The sequence below is a fragment of the Protopterus annectens genome, chromosome 1.part1 (assembly GCF_019279795.1).
Source record: "Protopterus annectens isolate FY-2018-M chromosome 1.part1, PAN1.0, whole genome shotgun sequence".
NCBI classification, from domain to species: domain Eukaryota; kingdom Metazoa; phylum Chordata; order Ceratodontiformes; family Protopteridae; genus Protopterus; species Protopterus annectens.
Window position 1 is genome coordinate 1,985,917,914 of NC_056726.1, and position 24,756 is coordinate 1,985,942,669.

General features: G+C 43.0%; 1 protein-coding gene across 1 annotated transcript in view; it reads left to right on the forward strand.

Moving 5' to 3' along the window:
- LOC122816787 (dynein axonemal heavy chain 8-like) overlaps positions 1-24,756 on the forward strand; it is a 9,517,065-nt gene that overhangs the window by 1,176,381 nt on the left and 8,315,928 nt on the right. Inside the window, 1 exon segment of the mRNA XM_044089814.1 lies at positions 24,400-24,546. Within this exon segment, the coding sequence (XP_043945749.1) occupies positions 24,400-24,546 (147 nt within the window).

Genomic DNA, 24,756 nt, shown 5'->3' on the forward strand with positions numbered 1-24,756 from the left:
GTTTCTCCAGCATAAAAGTCCAGCTTACAGGCATCCCTAATTACCACATAGGGCATAATGCCTTCCACCTAGCTTCTTCTAAAATTTGTAAGACTTTTCTGAAGGGCACTCTTCTGTTTAGATCTCCAGTAAGAGACTCTGCTCCACCTTGGGATCTTAGTGTTTTGTTACAAACTTTAACTGAATCCTCCTTTGAGGCTTCAGCTAAGTCAGACCTGAAATATCTCTCTTGGAAAACAATTCCTCTTGTTGCCTTTATGTCGACAAGGCAAGTTTCTGAACTCCAAGCACTTTCTTCAAAACTGATGTATTTGGTTTTTCACAAAGATATTGTGACATTATGTACAAACCCTTCCTTCCTCCCAAAAGTTATTTCTGAGTGAAACATAAATCAAGTTATCAGTTTAGCAGTCTCCTTTCCAAAATTTGACAATAAGGGAGAGTACATGCTACTTCTTTTTGATGTGCATAGGCAAGTTCGTTTTTACATCCATAGAACAAAAGGATTTTGATAAAACGATCAACTGATCTATTGTTGTCAATCTTCATTTAATCCTTGACATATGGGTTTGGTTCTGAATATTGGAACCGACTTGAACGTTACTACAGCCCGCGAGAAAAAAATTAATCTCAAGCTCAAGTCATACCCTGAATGCTGCTCTCCAGTTTACCTCAGATCTTGTTTGCTGCTTCCTGTGACAGACTCATTGCCAATAGCTCTCGAGCTAAGTGAATTATTTCTTATATAGTTTTTGTATTTTTTTCTGTATTACTTTAGTTTTTTTCCCTTTTTTATTATACATATTTACTGCCACTTTTCTTTGTAGCTACTCCTTACAAATAGTTCATTTCCGTATTTCTCTCTATCACTTTGGTGGTTTTTCTCAACTGCCATCATTGGTAGCCTTTCCTTCCATACTTTTTGGTACTCTCTTCTACCATAGTTGGTAGCCTATATATATATATATATATATATATATATATATATATATATATATATATATAGATAGATATATACACATATATATGTACTTTTTTGATTCCTCTTCCTTTCTCGACTTTAAAAAAAGTGTGTGTACTTATCCCTTTATAGTACTTAATTTTTTTCCTGAGTATATAGTGTGTGTGTTTTTTCTCTGAGTATATAGTGTGCATGTGTGTGTGTGTGTGTGTGTGTGTGTGTGTGTGTGTGTGTGTGTGTGTGTGTGTGTGTGTATGGTCACGTTTACCTGTCTTTTCTGGGTATCATGGCTGATAAGGGCAGAGACACTTCTAGGTTTAAAAAAAATGCTTTGAATGCGAATGAAAGCTACCAAATTCTGATGAGCATTCTCTATATGTTTACTGCCTGGGCTCGGTGCACTTATCGGAAGATTGCTGCATCTGCCATAGCTTAAATCACCGGGCCCTGGTGGGAAGGAAAAACTAATTTTGAAGGGGATGATAAAATCTGCAGTTGAAGAGGCCATCTCTGGACATGAGAAGATAAGTAAAACTGATGTTTCATCCCATTCCTCATCTTCTTCTTTTTCTTTGAAAATTGCCAAGTCTAAGAAAAGGACTCAGTTGGTGCCAGATTCTTCCACTGATTCGACTACCAAGAGACTTAAAACGTTAGTTCCCTCTGTTGCTGTGGAACCTGTACAGGCATTAAAAGATACTTCGGTACCACCCTCAGTACCGATAGTTTCTCACTCACTGGTGCTAAAGTTGGCACAGACTCAAAGCAAATCCACAGAACCGATAGTCTCGGTACTGGCTGTTTCTCTGGTACCGACATCTACAGGGCATATGGAAAGTGTTGAATTCTTGTTTCTAGACTGTCTTAAGACCAGATATTCCCCCATCCATTGACTCTTTTGCAGGTCAGTTACCTAGTCCTTTTTTGGAACGTGCAAGATCCCCTTCTACCCAGTCTATTTGTTCCACCTAAAGTCTGACAGATACAGATGTATTGAGATTGGTAGATCAGCTCCTTGTGGTGAGAGGAATCTTAGGTATGTCCTCAGTTCTAGCCCCTTCTGGTGCTGGAACCCTTTCTTCTTTAATTACCCCTAGTCTTCCTCCTCCTCTGACTTCCTCTGAGACATTAGAGACCCCAGCTCCATTCTTACCATTACTGGCTGCTTCGGTTCCAGTTAGATCTCCATCTCCTATACCGATTTCTGCCCTGGGTTCTTTGGCCTTTTTGGATCTGGAGACCTCTTGGAGTTTCGGCTACACTGTCATTTCTGAGGGATGAGACTCCCCTCCAGTTGTTTTGGAGCTGTCTCTGCACCTTAGGGCTTTGGTACGCATTAGCTTGACCACGGCTTTGGCTTTGGAGGCTGTCTCTTCAGAGTGGGGGGATACCACAGTTCCGAGCCAGTCATTCCAGTTCCGGGCTCTCTTCCCTCTTCAGGGGGACCAGCTTTCCAGGCCATGGAGAGGGCCCTGTCCTCCGTGGGTATTAAGTCGGCTCCACAGCTGTCAGAGCAGATTCCCAATCATTCCCATCATCCAGAGCCTCGACCAACTCTTACCGCCGAGGCAGCTAGCACTGACGCTGCAAGAGTTACCTGTTCACGTTCTAGCCTCTTTTGACACCTCTTCAGATCATCCCACTGAAGAGTTTCTTCAGAAGAGGAAGTGTAAGAGGAAATGCCTAGATTCCCCAGAGGAATCCATCACAGAGGACACTGATTACGATGAAGGGGAGGGTTACCCACAGTCACCCCTGGAAGATGTCTCCTTCAGGGATATCCTTGAAATTCTTTAGCAGAGGGGTGGCTGGACATCCTGGCAGCCCTCCTCGGAGGAATCAGTATATCTGCAAGCTTTTGGTGCTGTGCCCAACTGTCTACCTGTTGGGTAACTCTGCCTGATGATGAGCTCTTTAAGTTGATCTTGCAGCAGGTGTGGAAAGCTCCTGACACTGTAGAACCCATCCCTAAGAGACCAGACAAAATTCTAACTGCTCCCGAGGATCATCTGTTTTGGATAAAGGGATTGGTGGTAGATGCCATAATGATAGCTGCGGCCACAAAAAAGGAACTGGCAGAGGAAAGTTCCACTGTCCTTCCTCCTAATAGAGTGTCTCAAGAGATAGGTTTGGCAAGTTGGTTTATGCTTAATCGACCTTTGCATTATGGTGTTTGAACTTTATGGCACATTTTATCAGACTTCAAAGGGATCTGATTAAGGAGTTATAAGATACTCTGGCAGAAGCCGTATCTGATAAAGTCCAAGGTAAGGTTGTTTTTCAGTTAGCCACCCTAGAGTCCATTTCAAATTCATGCATGAGGCTCATAGCACATGCAGTCAAAGGGATGACTAGAGCAACGGGATCTGACATAGCCATAAGGAGACACTCATGGATTCGTTTGTGCAAATTTGCAGAGCCATTCAAGTCTTCATATGTCATGCTCCCTTTGACGGATTGTCCATTTTTGTTCCTAAAGTTAGAGAAACTTTGTCCAGGTGTGAAAAATGTATTTATTTATTTATTTCTAGTCTGATGACGGGGAAGTCCATTGGGCCAAGCAGAGCCCATTTTCAGTGAATGCCCGGGGAGAAAATCTCCAAAAGCAGTTAACAGAATATAACATAAGTAAAGTATGGAATATACATTATATAAAAGCATAAATATACAGTTTAAAATACAATTACAAAATCAGGGAGTATATGTTTAAAAAAACACAAAAGTTAAAATATACATAAAGTCAAAAGTAATATAGATAATATAATTAAAAGTACAAGTCATAAAGTGTTACTGCAAGTTTAATCTTTGTTCTAACAATAATGTTAGTGATCAGAGGTGGTGGTAGATGAGACTGAAGGGAGGTTTAAAAGAGATGACAGTGTAATTTAGGAGGGAAGGGAGCAGGAACAGTCCCAGTTTGAGGTAAGGTAAGAATGGAGGAGAGATTTGAAATTAGAGTGGTTGTGAGTACAGCGGAGGGAAGGGGAGAGAGAATTACATAGTTTAGCTAAGGAGTGCGATAGAAGTAATTGGCCAGGAGGGTGAAGGGGTTTATAGATTTTAAGGAGGTTTTGGTTTTCAGATCTAAGAGTACGACTGGGGAGGTAAGGGGTTAAGATGGATGAAAGAGAGGGGCAGATGGAGGGTTGGAATACGAGCTTGTGAGCAATGGTGAGTGTTTTGAATTTCAGGTAATTAGGACGCTCAAGCCAGTTTAGGGAGTGGAAGGAATGGCAATGATGGGTGAAGTATTTGGACCCTGTAGCAAATTTACAGACTTTGTTATAGCAGGCTTCCAGTTTGTTTTTTTAGGCTTAAGTTGGAGATGAGTAAGTCGAGGGGCACCATACATAAGAGAGGGGAGCAGGTAGGAGGAGACTAGAGTACGTGTGGTAGAAGCGGTTAGATAGAGATTTTGTCTATACAGCAGACCTAGTTTTTGGTGTGTTTATTTTTTTTATATTATTTTGGATGTGGATATTGAATTTTAAATGTTCATCAGTGGTGACTCTGAGTAGATTGGTGTGAGGTACAATACTGATTAGAGTGTTATTGTGGCTTTTTATTTTAAAGGAGCTTTTGTCTATGGTGAAATTTCTCAAAGGAGAGAATATCATAATTTTTGTTTTGTTAGCATTGAGAGCGAGATGGTTGTTTAGCATCCAAGTTTCGGTATTGGAGAAAGCTGGGTTTTTTGAAGAAGTCTGGAGGGAGAGTTTGCTGTACAGATGATTGTGGAATCATCAGCATACTGTATCAGTGTAATATTATCTATGGGTTTGTGAAAGTTAGTGAAAATATTGAAAAGTAAGGGGCCGAGAATAGAGCCTTGGGGGTTGCCGGAGGGATTGTTGAGAAAGGATGAAGTGGAATCTTTCCATTTAACAATTTGTTGTCTATTGGAGAGATAGCTTATAAACCAGGCTATGGAGGATGGAGAGAAACTGAGGGAGGAAATTTGACATGAGTAGAGGATGTGAGACAGTGTCAAAGGCTTTGGAGAGATGTAAGTAAAGGGTGGATATGATTTTCCCAGAGTTGCGAGCACAATTAATGGTGTCAAGGAAGGACAGAAGAGCAGTGATAGTGCTGTGGCCAGGCCTGAAACCATGTTGTGTTGGGGTAAGAAGATGACTGTGTGTTAGGTATGGCAAAAGTTGGTGATGAATGCACTTTTCAAGGATTTTAGAAAGAGGTGAGAGAATAGCTATAGGACAGAAGTTAGTAATGTCTTTGTTACTGCCGCCTTTGTGGAGAGCGGTGACAAAAGCTTTCTTCCAGATTGAAGGGACATAGGCTTCTTGGATGGACCTGTTCATAAGAATGGAAATAGGGAGGGCAATGCTGTCTGCAGCTATCTTAAGAAAGGATGGAGGCATATTATCAGGAGCATAGGAGCAAGGCTTTAGTTTGAGGAGATTTTTATGCTGCAGGTGGGGATAAGTTTAAAACTGAAAGGCGGAGCGCTAGAGGGAAAATCAGTGGATGGAGGACTAAGAGAAGGAGAGAAGATGGGAAAGTTTGCGGTTAGTTTGGCTATGTAGTCAGCAAAAAGGTGTTGAAATTAGATGCAATTTCATGGTCTGGAGAGTTTGAGTTAGGGCATGGATTATTTTTTCTACCAAGGTTTAGAAGGGAGGAAATGCAATTCCAGAACTTTTTGGGGTTACAGTTCTGATTGGAGTTTAGAGTAATAACTCTTGCAGTCTTTAGTTATTAGTTTCTTCACTGAGTGGCAGAGTTGCTTGAATTTGATTAGAGAGTTTGTTAACTTTTTTTTTTTTTTTTTGGTATTGTATCCAGCATTTGTCTCTGAGATGCTTTAGTTTTCTGGTTTCATTAGATAGCCAGGGAATGGTTTTGGCTTTAATTCTTTTTGTTCTAAGAGGGGCCTAGGTTGTTTAGTAAATCTAGGAAGGCTTTGTTGAAGTAATTAGTTGCACTGTCCAGAGGCAGAGTCTTTAAGGGGGCCCAATTCATTTTTTTTTTCCAGACAGTCGGAGAATGTGGATTGAAGTTGGTGAGATTACGAGTTTGAATGTATTGATATTGTATTTGGACTGAAGAGGCACACCGGTGGGCATAGGTTGGTAGGTGGTCACAAAAGGGATCAGATGTAATTCCACTGTTTGAGATTAGGTTGGGATAAGTTTCTAAGATCCATTCTAGTGTAGTGCCAGAGGAGCCATCTTTACTGGGTCTGGTAGGGTAGTTTATTACCATGGAGAAGTTAAAGAGATTAATTGTTTGGCTCGGAGATTGTGAGGAGATGGTTGCCCAGTTGATGCTTACATCGCCAAGGATGAATGTTTCCTTTTTGATGTTGGAAGATAATCATGAGAGAATGTCTTCAAGGATGGGGATGTTATGACCAGGGGGAATGTAGATGGCAGCTATACATAAAGATGTATGTTTGTTGATTTTTAGGAAGGCTATGGATCGTTCAGTAGGAGAGAATTTAGGAATGGGGTTAATTTATGGAATGACTGTTAGAGAAGAGGAGTAAATTATGGCTACCCCTCCACCTTTCTTATTAAGTCTTTCATTCCATATGATTTGGTAGTCAGGGGGAAGAATTTCAGTATCTGATATGAGGTTTGAGCCAGGTTTCTGACACAGTTAGTATGTTGGGATGGTTATATGACAGCCAGGTGTGTGAGTTGGGTATTTTATAACAAATACTTTGGGTATTGCTTGTAGCTAGGTGGATGGTTTTGGGGGAGGATGATTGTGGTAATGTAGAGGAGCAGAAGTTGGTGGAGACAGTGGGACCAGGAGTGGGATGGAAAGACCTTTTCTGCAGTGGGCGTGCATTTTTCTTCTCAAAAGTCCTATTCTAGAAACCAGAGGAGCGGGAAAATGTGGTTCAAAAAGTCCCAAGGGCCTTTTCAGGACACACATGGCAGTGGCTCCTCCAGGTGCAGAGGGGGGAGCTTTAATGGAAGACACCATCCACTCGGCAGAGGTGGCTCGCAAAATCAGGGTTCCAAGGACACCTTTCCTGGAAAACCCTACCAGCCCTCCTGAGAGCAGGCCAGATTGCTTTCCTCTGGAAGCAATCGGGGGGCATTTATCCTTGCAACAACATGTCTGGCTCCAGATAATTTTAGATGTTTGGGCGCAAAGGATTATAACCAGAGGATACATCATACTATTCCTTTCCTCTTCCACACAACTCTAACAAAATGTCTGATGTTTACTCAGTCAGTGGGAACCAGCAAATCTAGAAATTCAAAAACTTCTAGAAAAAAGAGTCATACACGAGGTCCCGCCAGACCAGATAGAATCTGGAATTTACTCAAGATTTTTTTTAGTGCCAAAGAAAAAGATAGGGACTGGAGATCAGTTTTGGATCCAAGTGTTTTGAACAAATCCATTTGACAGACAAAATTCTGGATGGTCACAGTTTAGTCTGTTCTCCTGTTTCTAGGGAAAGATGACTGGATGTGCTTGATAGATCTTCAGGACACGTATTTCCACATAAAAATGGACAAGTACTCCAGGAGATTTCTCCACGTCTGGCTGGGAGACAGTCATTATCAGTTTAAATCTCTACCCTTTGGCCTCACCACAGCCCCCACGATGTTCACCAAATGCATGGCAGTAGTAGCAGCTCACCTGACACTGCATGGTTTCCAGGTGTTTCCATACTTAGACGACTGGCTCATTAACACTCCCACCAGGCATGTACTAGAACAAGCAACAGACTACTTCCTCCAGACCTGCGCCAACCTGGAGATTAATGTAAATTATGAAAAATCACAGCTGACTGCAACATAAACTTTAGAATTCATAAGAGCGGTACTAAATACCAATACTTGCATAACCTCCCTACCTTATTTAAGATTGCACAAGATCAAGGCAGAAGTGAAAAAGATTATTAGAAATAAGAGAGTAGCTGCACGACTAGTCTTAAGGCGTTAGGTGTGATGGTGGTGGCCATTACATTAGTTCCCCTAGCAAGATTTCACATGAAAATTCTACATTGGCTTCTAGCATCTCAGTGGTCCATACTGTATCAGCCAATGTCAGATCAGATTTTGATTGCCAACCATTACAAGAAAGACCTAGCTTAGTGGATTCAGTGAGTGGAAATTCTCTTGGGCAGTCCCTTTATCCCATGCCAACCTCAACCATAGCGACCAAGGACACCTCCCAGATGTGGGGGGGGGCATTATCTGGGCAAGATGGTCCAAGGTGCTTGATCCCCCATGGAGGCCAGCTTGCATATCAGTGTTCTGGAGATGAGGGCAGTGTTGTTAGTGTTGCAGGCCTTTCAAACTGCTCTCTCCTTGGGAATTATTGTGATTCAAACAGACAATATGTTGGTAGTTTGGTGCATCAACAAGTAGGGAGGAACCAATTCTTACCCCCTTTGTCGAGAAGCTCTCAAAGTTTGGCACTGAGTGATCTCTTCCAACTGTTTTTTGATAGCAATGCTTATCTGAGGGAATTCCATTGTAATAGCAGACAAGCTGAGCAGATGCATTCTTCTGCCTCACGAGTGGTCTTCCAATCCCAAGGTGGCGGAAAAGATTTTTCGACGCTAGGGCCAGCCTTACTGCGATCTATTTGCATTGTTCCTGAACAACAAGTGCAGCAGCTACTTTGCCCTGGTTCCCCCACTGGGGGAGACCCAGATAGAAACTCTCCTGCACTGATGGACCTCCAAACTTCTGTATGCCTTTCCCCCATTTCCATTAACTCCTCAATTTCTAAAGAACTAAAACAGTGAGTAAAAAGGTCACACAGGAAAACTAGTTGGTTAAAAAACACAAAAAGAAAAATCTAGCAAAGCTAGGCTTTCCACTGTGTGATACCTTAAACCTCTTGTATCAGAGGCAACATGGGATATATGCAAATTGCCCTTTAAGGATATCAAGTGTTTCAGCTAAAAGGCAATTCTGAATGTCCATTACTTTTAGTTTTACTTTTAAGTCTATTTATGGACACTTTCAGCCCAATAAAGCCAAACCCTCTAGCTGTGGACATGCATGTTTCTGCCTTCTTATGGGATCATCAGCACAGCATAAGAGGAATATTTGACTTTTGGAAACACAGGGTTGTTGTACCCAACTGATATCCATAAACGTTATGGTGTCTACAAAATATAAATCATATATGACACCAGATACGGTCTCTATAAAAGTCTTATTAGGATTATACTTGTCTTTTTCTATCTGCAAACTCGATTTGAGGTAAATTGGAGAGGAGCATTCTGGGTAGGACTTGAGTTTGAGAGTTTTTTTGGTTCTCACAGGCTGTAGTAATGGCCGAGTCGGTTCCGATATTCAGAATTGAGCCCATTTTTCAAGGATAAATGAAGATGGACAACTTAGATGGAAATTTATGGTAAGTACATATCTTCTTTTTGTTTCCTTTGTTAAAAACAAATTGGGAAAATCAGTATCAAAAGTTACCTTAGCTAAATAGATGACAGATTGCATTTTCTTTGTATATTCTCTAAGATGCTGACCTTACATAAATTTCCAAAGGCTCATTTATGTAGATGCATGGCTACACCATCTGCTTTTTGGGGGCAGAGCTTCAGTTGATGACATTTTTGCTGTGGTTATTTGGTCCACTTCTAATACTTTTATTACTCATTGCAAGTTGGCCATCATATCCAGAAACAGGGTTGCTTTTGGCTCCACAGTTCCCCGGAATATCCTTCCATGAGGGCCACCCAAGATTATCGTAGCTGGGGACTCTGTCCCATGCATTGCAAAATAAATGAAATCAGATATTAAAGTTATGTACTCATCATAACTATGCATCTGTGTTGTTCATTTTCATTCTTCCTCAACTCCAAATACTCCTTCCCCCTAACCTTATCCTGTGGGAGTGACCTGGTGAGGTATATGGGAACCATTGTTCCCAGTTTGAGTCCCTACTCTGTTTCTGTCCTGTTTCTTGTTATAATTATAATAAGTATTTAAGCCTTCTGGCATATTTTGCAGCAGCAAACCCGATCTGAGTAATCTAGCAAGTAAGGGGTATTATGGGTAAAGAGAGGAGCTCAAGAGTCGAATCTAAGAATCTAAACCGATAGGCTGAGTCAGAACCTAGTGTTGGAGCCAGGGTGAGTCCCATACATTGAAGAAGAATGAAAATGGACAACACAGATACATAGTTATGGTAAGTACATAGCTTTAATTTTTGCACAATTCATAAAATGCACAGCAGTGGAGTACTAAGTTGTGTGCTTACATAAGTTGCATGGGTAGAAACATGTACATCTAGCTATTGCATCTCCACTAGGCACAGTGATGTTCCTCCAAATGTGATGTATTGTTAAGCACTTCATAGCTGAGCAATGGCTCCAGTGAACTGTGCAAGGCAATCAACATTTTTTCAGTTTTTGTGTGGACATAAAAAGGTCTTGTACTTGAACCCTTGCACTGCAGTGCAACCTACTACTATAACCATACTCACTATCACTCTCCCAACCAGGGATGTGGCAATGCTCCTGCCAAATGGAGCAGCAAAATGACCAGATCCCTTTCAGACATCAGCATGCAAATGGATGGGAAATCTCAAATTCACCCATGGCCTGGCCCTCTTGTCTGTGATGGACAGAGGTCAGCAGTAAATAAATTAATCCCCAACTAACATACTCCCCACATACATAAACCTTAGCTACCTGCTTACTAACATACCCCAGTATATAGGCATCCAAGAAGCTCTGGGACAAAACTGGGTTGTGTTGTACAGCTAGGCTTGTAAGGACCCTGGTGGTCGTTAGCCTAGTGTGAACCTATGAATCTATGAACAAGCTGAGCAGGACCAGAACAGACTCTCACAAATGTAAACTGAATGAAGAGGTCTTCCAGGAGGTGATTCAGTTGTGGGGAACACTCAAAAAATCTGTTTGCCTCCTTTTAAAACAGACAACTAAATAAATTCTATGCCAGGACTCCTTGCAAGCAGGCCTGTTAAACAAATGCATTCTTATTCTCATGATTTAATATCTTCCTTTACACATTTATGCCCTTTCCATTGATTTCAAGAGTAGTTCTACAGATTCAGAAGGAATATTTAGAAATTATTGCAGTGACTCCATTTTTGGCCCAGGCAGCATTGGTTCTCCCTCATTATATGATTGGCCAAGGCAGTTATCACAAGCCTCCTCACGGACTGGTCCAACTCACACAAGGGTCTGATACACCCCATTCTCAAATAGTTTCTACTAACTGCCTGGATGATTCAATTTTGATACTTTTTAGACACATCTTTCTTGAGTATATGCCACAGGGACTAAAGGAGGCAAGAAAGTCTTCTACTAGGAAATCTCATACTGGCTAGTGGAAGAGATTTTCTAGTTGGTGCTTAGCCAATAACCAGGATCCTCTTGGGGATATTGCACCACTGCTTCTTAAATATCCTGTAGTCTTTCTTATTCATCTCTTGAGATTCATCTAGCAGCCATTTCAGCATATCTGCCATGTATGCTTCCCTTTCCCGTCTGTTTTTTTTTAAGACAGTTTCTAGGGGGGGAGGTCTAGTGAAGTTCTGTATGTCTCCCTTTGAACTGGCTCATCATGCTGATTCAATGTGTATCACATGGAAGACAGTACTTTCTAATTCTATAACCTCTGCAAGAATTGCATCTTGAGTTACAAACTCTCATGTTGGGTGAATTGTATCTGGTTTTCCATAGAGACAGGGTCACATTAAGAACAAATCTGTCATTCATGTCCAGTGCTGTTTCAGAGTTTACCTGTAATCAACCCATCAGTCTTCCAGTGTTCTATTCAGATCTTTAGAACCAGTGAGAAAGGATTCTATATATTCTGGACTTACTGGTAGCTCAGGCATTATCTTGACATAGTTACGTTCTTTAGAAGAGCAGAGAAGCTGTTTATTTCTTATGATGGGACAAAGAAAGAAGAACCCATGTCAAAACAGACTATTTTGAGATGGTTGTCCACAGCTGCTGCTTTTTATATTCCAACCATGGCATATTTACTCAGGGCAGTATCAAGACACATTCTACTAGAGCCTTGGCTTCTATGATGGCATACTGGAAAGGGGTGGAATCTAGAACCATTCTAGAGGCAGTAACATGATCCTCTGTACATACTTTTGCAAAGCAATTCAAACTGGATTCCTTTTCAAGGTCCAGGACTGGCTTTGCTAGGACCATTCTGCAATAACTCCTGGTTTCTTATCCTTTTCTTCCAGGTTGAATATGCGTTGGTAATCAACCCATATAGCCAAAGGCTACTGCTGCAGTGAGAATGCTGAGCACAGTACAGTTGTGTAACTTACATTTTCCATAACAGTAGATGTTTGAATTCCTGACTGCTGTAGTGACTGCACCTACCCTCCATCCCTTACTTTTGTACATAATTAATTGTTAGGATACAACATTATTTGTTGCTGTTTTATTTTTTAGAGGTTTAGGATTTATGTATGTATTGACATTTGTTTACCGGGAAAGTCCATTGGGCCCAAAGAACCCATTTTCCATGGAGGCCTGGGGAGAAAAGCTCCGCAATGTTAGTATATCAGTACAAAGCATGTAAAGACAGTTAGTAGTTGTGATTAATAATAAAGGAAGACAATAATACACATAATACACAATATACATAATAAACAATAGTAATGGTGCACAAACACAATATGTAAGGATTTATGCATTTAAAGTCAACTAATCTAGTTTTCCATTATAAAGAAATGACAGTCATTTGGCAGTATTTATGAAGTGAATATGTATGAGTAAGCAGCACAAGAGTGCAAGGTGGAAATGGAGGTGTCACGAGTAATAAAGCAAAGATAAAATAGTAAAGCAGTAATAGTAAAAGCAGAATATAAATTGTTAGTTTTGAATGATAATGAAGGAGAGTTTTGAAGAGGTAAGAATGTAAGTCAATGTGTGAGTGACTCAGATGTATGGAGTCAGGTTATGGATGGATGAGATATGAGACATCTGCATTGCCATAGGGTGGAGAGGTGTTGCCGCAGAGATTTTTTGAAAGAGGAGATATTACTGGAGGTTCTGATAGCTAGTGGTAGGGAGTTCCAAAGCTTGGCAATGAAGAAGGAGTAAAGCATGTTACCAGCTGGGAGTTTAGGTTTGTCTACTTGCAGGAGGAGTTGATTTTCAGATCCTAAATTGCCTATTAGGATGATAGTGGGTTAAGATGGAAAATAGAGTTGGGCAGTCTGAGGGTTTGTAGATGATTTTGTGTGCTGTGACTAGCTGTAGATAGGTTAAACAGAGGGGAAGTTTGAGCCAGTTGAGTGATTTTAGGGCAATGCATTGATGGAAAGCATATTTTGCATTGGGTGCAAACGTGGCTACCTTGTAACATGAATCAAGCTTGGCTTTTAGGGTGGAGTGGATATTGGTAAGGGGAGGAGCCCTATACAGGAGGAAAGTTATGGTGGGAGTATGCTTAGTAGAAGAGTTGAGATAGTATTTGTGTCGGTAGAGGGTGCCTAGTTTAGAGTTTGTTTTTTTGATATTGTTGTGCATGTGAAGGTCAAAAGACAGGTTCTCATCAGTAATAACACCTAGTAATTTAGTGTGGGAGACCACCTCTGTAGTAGTGTTATTTTGAGAATGAATGGTGAAGTCTGTCTTGTTAACAGAAAGGTTTTTCTTGGGAGTTTGGGTTTAGAGCTAAATGATTATTAGCCATCCAGATTTCAGTAGTGGTAAAGGCATTTTGGTTTATCTGCTGGAGTTCTTTTGTTGATTTAGCAGAGCAAATAATAGTTGAATCATCTGTATATTGTACAAAAGTTATGTTTTAAGGTCGGTATGGAAGTCATTTATAAAAATGCTAAAGAGGAGGGGTCCTAAGATAGAGCCTTGGGGGACACCTGTAGAGGACTCAAGAAACAGAGAGAAAGAGTTTATCCATCTAGTAGACTGTTGCCTACCTTGTAGATAGTTGGTGAACCAGTGTTTGGGGGGGGGGGTGATACCCAGGGTGATGGGTTTACTGAGGAGTAGAGGGTGAGAGATTGTATTGAATGCTTTTGAAAGGTCCAGATAGAGGGAGGATACACATTTACCAGAGTTTGTAGCTTGTTTGACTGTGTCCATAAAGGAAATGAGGGTATTAGTGGTACTGTGGCCAGGCCTAAACCCATGTTGAGTAGTGGTGGGGGTGACTAGTTTAGTTCTAGATAGTTTAGGAGTTGATAGTGAATACATTTCTCGAGGATGTTAGCAAGAGGGGAAAGAATGGCGATGGGTCTGAAATTAGAGATATCTGTGTTATTACCACCTTCATGGAGTTGAAGAATGTCTGATGTTAAGTTGTCTATCTCGCCTTCATTCTTGCTGGATGGGTTCGGAGCCGACCTCGGCTCCGACTCGGCCACTCTAAAAGCTCGAGAGTTGGTTCCACCGGCTCGAGGCTCCCCTTATATCCCACAATGCTAGGCGTGAGTTACCTCAGATCTCGTTTGCCGCTACAGCGATCGAGGTGTTTGGTTTCTACCGGCTTCTTGGTGAGTTATTGTAGAGTAAAATTTAGTCTACTTAAACCCCTTTAGTTTAATTGTTAACAGTTGTTTCCCTTAGTTTAGTGGATTTTGTCCCCTTTTCTCTTCTATTATCCCCCTTTTCCACAAGAACTCATAAGTTCTTCCCTCGGGCCTTTGGGCCTTTTCCATCCCCTAGTGGTGTGTGTGTGTTTCTCAAGAATTTAAAACTTTGATAGAGTGTTTTATTTTTTGAGTTTTAACTTGTATAGGGTGTAATCAGTGTGTTTGACTGTGTGTGTGTGGTTACACTTCCTTCTATAATGTCTAAAGACTCAAAGGTCTCAGGCTTCAAGAAGTGTGACTCGTGCTGTCAGAAAATGTCTCTGACAGACGGTCACACTTCTTGTGTCTACTGCCTGGGACCTTTACACCTGCAGGACTCCTGCGCTGTATGCCACGGCTTCAGCCCCAGGGTCCTGCAGGAAAGGAAAAACAAACTTATTTTGAGAGGTTTACTTAAGCCTGAGGGTTCCCTTACTGTTCCTTCGGGAAAGCCCTCCAAGGCTTCTAGGTCCTCGGCTCCAGCTTCTGAGCCGAGACCTAAGGCTTCGAAACCTCCGTCTACATCGGCTCCGGCTGGAGCCGATGAGTCTCAGACTGCAGTTTCTGTGGGTTCCTCGGCTCCGGCTGGAGCCGAGGTATTGGAAATTCCTGTGTCGGTTCCGACCAGACCTTCGGAACCGACATCTAGAAAGAGGTCCAGGTCACCGTCCCTTGGCTCCGTTCATTCGGCTCCAGCATCTCCCCTGCTGTCTGAACGGAGCCATAGATCTCACTCCTCTAGGTCATCGAGGCTTTCGGACCATGACCTTCAGAGGGTAGTGAGTCGACTTCTCAAGTCCGAGGCACTGGCCCAAATGCTTCAGAGCCCGACTCATCAGTCGATGCCTGACCCTGTCCCTCATTATGTTCCTCCTCCGACTCCGTTGAGCTCGGAGCCGGGGCGTTTCGGAACCGAGACTGTGGTAGCGTCGGAGCCGATACAATGTCTTCGGCTCCATCGTCGGCTCCGATTTCTTCCTTAGAAGAATCTCGGCGCCGGACTTCCCTCGTCGGCTCTGAGGGGGTGAGTGGCATTGGACCCTTGTCCGACCCCGCTGTCCCTCTCGGGGCTTCGGCGCTGGTGAGTTTGGCTCCGACATCGGCCTCGGAGCCATCACTGTCGGTGCCGAGGGAGGTTTTTAGCTTTTCGGAGCGGGGACCTCTGGCTCTGCCTGACAGGGGTGTGTTCGAGGTCATGCGGAGTGTGTTGGAACCTGGTTCAACTCCACAGTCGGCTCCGTCCGCCCCTCCCTCTTCGGTGCCTCAGGTCAAGTCGACTCACTCCCTCATCCCAGACCGCAGAGAGCCAGCTCCTCAGGAATCCCCTGTGGGGATCTCATCCTCTTCCGAGGCCTCTCCTGAATTGGCAGAAGAGCCCCCTCGGAAGAGAAAGTGTAAGAGGAAACACATAGACTCACCTGAGTCTGTCACCTCTGACACGGATTTAGAGGATTCCGAGGGTTCCCCGTTCCCCTGAAGATGTCTCATTTGCAGACATCCTAGAAATCCTTAAGCAGCGCGGAAATTGGCCAGCCCTCAACCCTTCGGAGGCTCAATCTGTGTACCTTGAGCCGTTTGGCTCTTGCCCTTCCACCTCCTGCGTGCCTCCCCTTGACCCCTCATGCAGGTGGTAGCAAAAAAGGCATGGACGGCTCCTGACTCAGTGGACCCCACCCCCAGGAGACCCTCAAAATTTATCACGGCGCCAGCGGATAAACAATTTTCGACCAAAGGAGTTCCTGTGGATGCTATGGTGGTTGCTGCTGCCACTAAGAAGGAACTAGCTGATCCTTCAGTGCCTGTCCATCCACCTAACAAAGAATCTAGGTCTATGGACAGGTACGGGAAGCGGATGTTCTCATCAGCGACCTTTGCAATGCGTTCGCTGAACTACCTATGCCATTTTACTCGTCTTCAAAGAGACTTGATCAAAGAAGCGAGTGACATGTTGAAGGATCCTACACCTGCGGGTTTTCAAGACAAGATGAACACTCAGCTGGCTACCCTGAACTCCATAGCTAACTCCTCCATGCGCCTCCTTTCGTATGCGGCTGATGGAGCGAGCAGGGCCGCAGGGACAGGTGTAGCCTTACGAAGGCATGCCTGGATGCGGCTATGCAACTTTGCGGACCCCTTTAAACCGTATTTCACTAATTCCCCGTTCGATGGATCATCTCTTTTTGGTCCTCAAGTGAAAGAAACCTTGACTAGGTGCGAGACGGATGGCAAGACTCTTTCTGCCGTCGGAGTCCGTTTTTCTACTCCTTCTAGGCCTTACCCCAAAGGCCAGAAAAGTGGAAAAATGTGGTTCCGCAAACAATCTCAAGGGACTTCGCCTGACGCACAGAGTCGGTTCCCCGCCAGAGGTAGAGGGGGGAACAACAATGGTAGACGTCGCCCTAGAGGCAGGGGGGGTCCGCAGAACCAGGGCAGTCGGGAAGCCTTCTCTGATAAGCCCTTTCAGCATCCCTGAGGTGTTGCCCGACTGCCCACCTTCGAAGCAGTCGGGGAAGATTGTCACTGTACCCAGAAGCCTGGCTATCCCTAACTCAAGACAAATGGGTACAGTCCATCATTTCCGAAGGCTATTCTATTCCCTTCATTCGCATTCCAAACCAATCAAAAAATCCCTTCCAGATGTTCCACCGCTCAAAGGGATCTTGCAGCTTTGGAAATTTCAAAGCTGCTTGCAAAAGAGCAATTCAGCCAGTTCCAGCAGACCAGCAAGGATCCGGAATCTACTCCAGGTTCTTTTAGTTCCAAAGAAAACAGGGGACTGGAGACCAATTTTGGATCTCAGTATCTTGAACAAGTCAGTCAAGAAAACAAGATTTCGGATGGTCACGCTGCAGTCCATCCTTCCCTTTGGGAAAGGAAACTGGATGTGCTCTATAGACCTTCAGGATGCGTACTATCACATAAAATGAACAGACGCCCAGAAGATTCCTCCGCTTCAGGCTGGGAACCAGTCATTTTCAATTCAGGGCCCTGCCCTTTGGTCTCACCACTGCCCCCCGGGTGTTTATCAAATGCATGGCAGTGGTAGCTTCTCACCTGAGACGTCAAGGATTCCAGGTGTTTCCATATTTGGACGACTGGCTCCTCACAGCTCCCACCAAGCATCTTCTTCTAATGGCCAGGGACTACACCTTTCGCATTTGTCAGAATTTAGGCATTTCAATAAATTGTGAAAAGTCTGTTTTGTCGCCTTGTCGTACTATTACCTTCATAGGCGCAAGTCTAGACACAGTCAACATGTCTGCGAGACTAACAGATCAGAGAGTAACAGACATACACAAACTGGTCTCGCTTCTTCAGCAGCAACAGAATCAAAGCCAGGTTAGTTCTGAAAGTGTTGGGGATTATGGCGGCTGCCATACCTCTGCTTCCATTAGCCAGATTCCACATGAGAATCCTTCAATGGATGCTCTTCACGCAATGGTCATACCAGCAACTTCCGATGTCCCACACCATTATGATTACGCAGACATGCAGGAATCATCTTCTGTGGTGGATGTCTTCCTCAGCTCTTATTGGGAAGACCCTTTGTCCCTTCCCCTCCGGTTGCTACTCTGACAACGGACGCCTCCCTGATCGGGTGGGGGGGGGCATTATCAGGGCAGAACTGTCCAGGGCACATGGCAACCAGACGAATGCCACTTGCACATAAATGTTCTAGAGATGAGAGCAGTGCTTTTAGCGTTGCAAGCCCTTCAAGACTCTCTTCCCTTGGGAACGATAGCAATCCAGACGGACAATATGTCTGTAGTGTGGTATATCAACAAACAAGGCGGAACCAGGTCCTACCCCCTGTGTCGAGAAGCACTCAGACTGTGGCAATGGGCGATTTCCTCTCAGCGGTTTCTGATAGCAACGCACATCCCCGGGAAGTCCAATCAAATTGAGCAGAGCTATCCTCATGCCTCACGAGTGGTCTCTGAAAGACTCTGTTGTGAGAGAAATTTTTCACAAGTGGGGTCAGCCTTGCTGCGACCTTTTTGCTACTCCCCAAAACAGCAAGTGCAGAGATTATTTCACCCTATTCCCTTTACCAGGCCAGCCCAGCAGAGACGCTGTAGTCCAAGTTTGGCCCTGGGGACTTCTGTATGCATTTCCTCCCTTCCCACTAATCTCTCAAGTGATACAGAAAGCTATCGCTCAGAAGACCTCGTTGATCCTCATTGCTCCTTACTGGCCTCGACAGGTTTGGTTCCCCTTTCTACATCATTTTCTGTTGGAGCGACCTTGGCATCTGGACCTAGTTCCAGATCTTTTGATCCATCAGTCGGGTCAGTTTCATCGCTCCCTTCCCTCTCTGAACCTCACTGCTTGGTTCCTCCAATTCCAACCTTAGCCAGGCTTCCTCAAATATCTCACTCTGTCCGAGATATTTTGATAGCTTCCCATAAATCTTCCACTCGGAAGGTCTATTTGAGTAAGTGGAAACGTTTCGCCTATTGGGCTCAAGGAAAGGACATAGATCCCTTCACTGCTTCCATCCAAATGGTCCTTGATTTTCTAGCTGAACTCTTCCATGCAGGTTCATCTCCTTCTACTCTTAAAGTTCAATTGGCAGCTATTTCTAACTTTCATGTGGGCATTTCAGAGTCTGCTATCATGTCCCACAAACTTTGTAAAGCCTTTTTGAAGGGAGTTTTTCTACTCAGACCTCCTATAAGAAATCCTCCTCCTCCTTGGGACCTGAATTTAGTTCTTAGCTCTTTGATTCTTTCCCCTTTCGAACCTGCAGCCTCCTGTTCTTTAAGATTGTTATCATGGAAGACACTCTTTCTAGTGGCTATTACTTCAGCTAGAAGAGTTTCAGAACTTCATGCACTCAGCTGTCGACCTCCTTATCTGTTGTTCCATAAGGACAGGGTATCTTTACGAACCAACCCGTCTTTTTTACCTAAGATAGCCTCGGCGTCTAACCTAAATCAAAGCATTGACCTCCCTGTGTTTTTTCCAGAATATTCTAACAGGTCTGAACAAAAATTGCATTGGCTAGATGTTCATCGTCAGTTAAGGTACTATTTGGATAGAACCAAACAATTCAGAAAATCTGACCAGCTATTTGTCTCTTATGCAGAAGGCAGAAAGGGACTTTCAGTTTCAAAGATATCATTATCTAGATGGCTAACATCGCTGATTTCCCTTGTTTATGAAATTAGACACCAAAAGCTGCCTAACAAACCTAAAGCCCATTCTACCAGAGCTTTGGCTACTTCTATAGCTTTCCAAGACAGACTGCCTATTGACACCATTTGTGCAGCGGCTACTTGGGCTACTCCTCACACTTTCATTTCTCATTATAAGTTGGATTTAGCTTCTAGGCATAGAGCTAACTTTGGTTCCACTGTTCTCAAGAGTCTATTCCGTTAGGCCACCCAGGACAAGGTGCTAGGGACGCGGTCCCATCCAGCAAGAATGAAGGCGAGATAGACAACTTAACATATAGAAGTTATGTTCTTACCATAACGTTCCATGTTAGTTGTCTTCGTCTCGCCTTCTTCTTGTGTCCCACCCTCCTTCCCCCTGGCCTGGACAGACCTAGAGGAGTTTGATTGTGACCTCTCTTCTACCACCTCTTTACTTTAGGTATATGCTCTGCCGTGCATATTTCCTAGATCAGGATGTAGGTCACCCTTCTCTTCACCCGTGTTTATAGAGGTGGATTTTGTTTCTAGTTATTCTGCTACTATTATAAGCTGGGTCTAGCTTACAAACGAGATCTGAGGTAACTCACGCCTAGCATTGTGGGATATAAGGGGAGCCTCGAGCCGGTGGAACCAACTCTCGAGCTTTTAGAGTGGCCGAGTCGGAGCCGAGGTCGGCTCCGAACCCATCCAGCAAGAAGAAGGCGAGAAGAAGACAACTAACATGGAACGTTATGGTAAGAACATAACTTCTATTTTTTTTCCATAAGGTAGGTACATTGGACTCTTGAAGGGATCTATTCAGAAGTATGCTGATAGGATAGGGAATGGATTTTGCTGACATTAGAAGGTATTCTGGGGGTAAGCTGTCAGGGACACAGGAACCAGGCTTCAGTTTAAGAAGAAGTTTAGTTATGATGGAGATGGGACTAGGAAGAAAGAAAAGGTGGTTGGGTTAGAGGTAGCATATTGAGAGGGAGGTGATGGTTGATGGTAGTTGGTACTGATGAATAATCTCTTTCTCTAAAACTGTCTACACCGTTGATTTCTTTCCAAGGGGCTAGCCAATCAGCAGACAGCGTGTAGGTGTGGGGGGGAGCCAGAATTTTATAAAGCTCAAAGGTTGCTGCATCCTAGGTAGGATACAACAAACATAGCCAATGGCTACCACAGCAGTGAGGAATTTGAACCTCTACTGTTATGGTAAGTACAGAACTGCGGTGGTAGTGCTGTGGTAGAGTTGTCGCCTCACAGTAAGATGTTGTCCTGTTCGATTCTCAGCTAAAAAGCGTCCTCTTTGTGGAGACATGCGTGAATGGGCTTACCTTCGTTGAAGGTTGTGTGTCAGAGCTGGCAACTCAGTACGTAAAAATCTACTGCCAATCATTAGCAGACCGGAGTTCCGCTGTGGCGTCCCCTAACCGGGAAAAGCCAAAAGATACAACAACAACAACTGTTATGGTAAGTACTATAAATGATAAATCCCAGGAGCAAAACAATGAAGGGCATAAAAGAGATGATGCCAGTTCCTTCAAATATCCTTCGTGTTGAATAAATCCACGGAACTCAAGCTCTTCTTTAAAACACTGAAAAATAGTTTAATTGTGCACACAGAATCACGGTAGTTTCCTCCAATGCACTGAAACTAGTGGGTATAAAGGAAAGACCCTTGGACAAAACATGCCTTTCATCAGAAGTTAATGTAACTGAGGACAAGTTGAAAACTAATCCCTCTTCCTCGATTCCCACATCTTCTTGATGCTCAATGTGTGTGAGTGGTCTGGAGAGAACTTCCTCTTCTGACGCCCTCTGCTCTCCGACCGCTTCCTCCCTTCTAATGGGAGTGGTCTGATGGGAAAAGGGTGCTTCGAATCAAACACTCTCTCAATAGCATCACCACTCACACATGGTAAATTGTCGCCTGAAGACACAGAGTAATTGGTGGCCCCCCTCCCTGAACCTGTTTTCCTCCTCACTACAGGACCATTGATAGGTACGGTGTTACTAGAAGTCAACGGTCTACCAACACTATCAACTGTCTCATCTCTAGTTATATTGCAGTCGGCAGCTAAACTATCATTTGGTGTAACAATAGTGTTGACTTCTACCACATGTGCAGCATTATTGGTGACATTCATATTGTCAACTATATCAACAGAATTATCAGTCAAAACATTATTGACGACAGAATTGTCAACAAATACAGCATTGTCAGAATTTGATACAGTCTCTACATTCCATGCAGGGTTGTTCCGTCCATGATTCACTCTGGGCCAAGTGAATATATTACCTAAATTAAAGTCCACTGTATCCCTTTGTAGCTTTGCCCTTTTTTGATTAAACAATCTCTTTTCATATTGAGTGACATTATCTAGTAACACATGGCAACAGTCATTTACTGCCGAAATAGGAAACTGAGAAAATATTAAAGTCTTCTGTTGTTGAATGTCCAACCTTAATTTATCTTCAATAGGTGTAAAAAATCTGTTCATCAACCTCATATAATTGAGGCTTACCTCCAAATTCAGCTGCTGCCACTCATAAAGAAGCTCAGGATACAACGTAGCCGTGGTCGGCATTTTCAGAACCCTCAATCCTCTTGGAACCAACTTTCGCTGCAGACACACATCGAAATGCTGCCTCTGTGTCTGTAGTCTCTTTAACTTGAACATATCAGTTTCAAGTTTCTCCATGGCTATACGTAAAGTCTCTCTATCGAAAATTTCCTCCTCACCATTTCTCGTCGGTCGCTCATTACACTCAAAGCCCTCTAACGGATTAACGTCATGGCGTAAACAGTCAGCAAAACGATCCACAGCTTGGCGTGACGTATCACCCATGCATTGCACTTGAACAGTATACGGAAGTTCAACTTGTTGAAGACGCCCTTCCATCATGCCCCCACACAGATCAAAACAGCCGTTGAATAATAAAATCAAGAAAACTAATCCAAGTGGGGTTAATGCTCCCAGTGACAAACACAGCAAAACGAGTCTATAAATGATAAATCCCAGGAGCAAAACAATGAAGGGCATAAAAGAGATGATACCAGTTCCTTCAAATATCCTTCGTGTTGAATAAATCCACGGAACTCAAGCTCTTCTTTAAAACACTGAAAAATAGTTTATTTGTGCACACAGAATCACGGTAGTTTCCTCCAATGCACTGAAACTAGTTTAGTTATGATGGAGATGGGACTAGGAAGAAAGAAAAGGTGGTTGGGTTAGAGGTAGCATATTGAGAGGGAGGTGATGGTTGATGGTAGTTGGTACTGATGAATAATCTCTTTCTCTAAAACTGTCTACACCGTTGACTTCTTTCCAAGGGGCTAGCCAATCAGCAGACAGCGTGTAGGTGTGGGGGAGAGCCAGAATTTTATAAAGCTCAAAGGTTGCTGCATCCTAGGTAGGATACAACAAACATAGCCAATGGCTACCACAGCAGTGAGGAATTTGAACCTCTACTGTTATGGTAAGTACAGAACTGCGGTGGTAGTGCTGCGGTAGAGTTGTCGCCTCACAGTAAGATGTTGTCCTGTTCGATTCTCAGCTAAAAAGCGTCCTCTTTGTGGAGACATGCGTGAATGGGCTTACCTTCGTTGAAGGTTGTGTGTCAGAGCTGGCAACTCAGTACGTAAAAATCTACTGCCAATCATTAGCAGACCGGAGTTCCGCTGTGGCGTCCCCTAACCGGGAAAAAACGAAAGATACAACAACAACAACTGTTATGGTAAGTACAACTTACAGAATTGTGCTTTCATCCTTGAGCCAGTGGATCTAGCATAATTTGTTGAGTCCCAGTTTATCAGAAAATTAAAATAGTTTTGCAGAAGCAGGCCCCCCAACATCTTTCATATGGGGTGTTCCCCCCTGAAACTTTGTGCCAGCTGTGATATTGCACAATAACGCAAGAAAGGAAAGAAATCTACTTTACCTGCACTGTTCTGTGATCCCAAAAACAAAAGCTGCTACTGCCCAATGTGGCACTGCCAGGTTACCATTCCCACAACACACCAAGCCCCTTCAAAGGCATTACCTTCACACTATTACTACCCCATAACAGTGCAGAGCACAATTATTATATTTTGCTCTGTTGTGGGAAAGAAGGATAAAAAAGCAAGTAAAACATACGTTAAATCTGACAAAGTGCTTTGAAATAAGTGTACATCCAAGTACGGTCATTCGATTATACTTGGCTGAGATAGATATCTTCCTGAATCTTTATCTAGCCAGAACTAAATGCAGCTGAAGATATATTGTACCAAACCTATTCTTACTGAAAGGCATAAAGCAGAAGTAATCACTTGGTGTCTATTAAGAATCTTGCACTGCACCAAAAGTAAAACAGAGAAACTGAAGTCTTTTACAAGATGTCCATTGCAGACAGATGCTGTTGCTGCATCTATTACTCACAATTTATGAATTATTTTTACTGTGATGCTCCATTTGTCATTTGCTGAGAGCAACATCACCATTCACAGAAACGTTTCATTTCAGGATGTTTCCTTTTGGTAAGTTTTTATTTGGTATAAATCTCTGAGTAATCGGTTAGTAAGTGAAATGCATGTTGGTATTTCACAACACTATTCATTCTTTTTATTTTTAAAAGAATAATACGATACTTTAATTTGATTATGTCATCTGTGTGAATCATACTTTAAAAAAACATAATTATGGAAAGTATTACATTTAATTTTCTGGAACGTGTAGCATTTTTATCTATTTTTTTTTTCATTAGGACTGCAATTTACTCTTCAAGGAGTACCAGAAGTGCTTTCATGAAGCCAAGAAACAGACCCTGGACACACAAAATGAGAAACCTTTTGAAGTGTCTGAGACATACATATTCAGAAAAGCTGAGGTTTTCTGTAACAGGTTGGAGAAAGTAAGCACTTTTTTGGGTTCTGAGTTTCTTGTAGTTATTTTACACTTATGGTTAGCCACTATAGTTGAATATTTTAATGAGAACATCAAGAACAGACTGAGTTTTTGAGTCAACAGAAGAAATTAAGTTTCAGAATATGGTCTGAAAAAAAGCTGTATGTGTGTACAATTGTACTAAAAGATCAACAATTAGGAAGCAGCAACCAGTTAA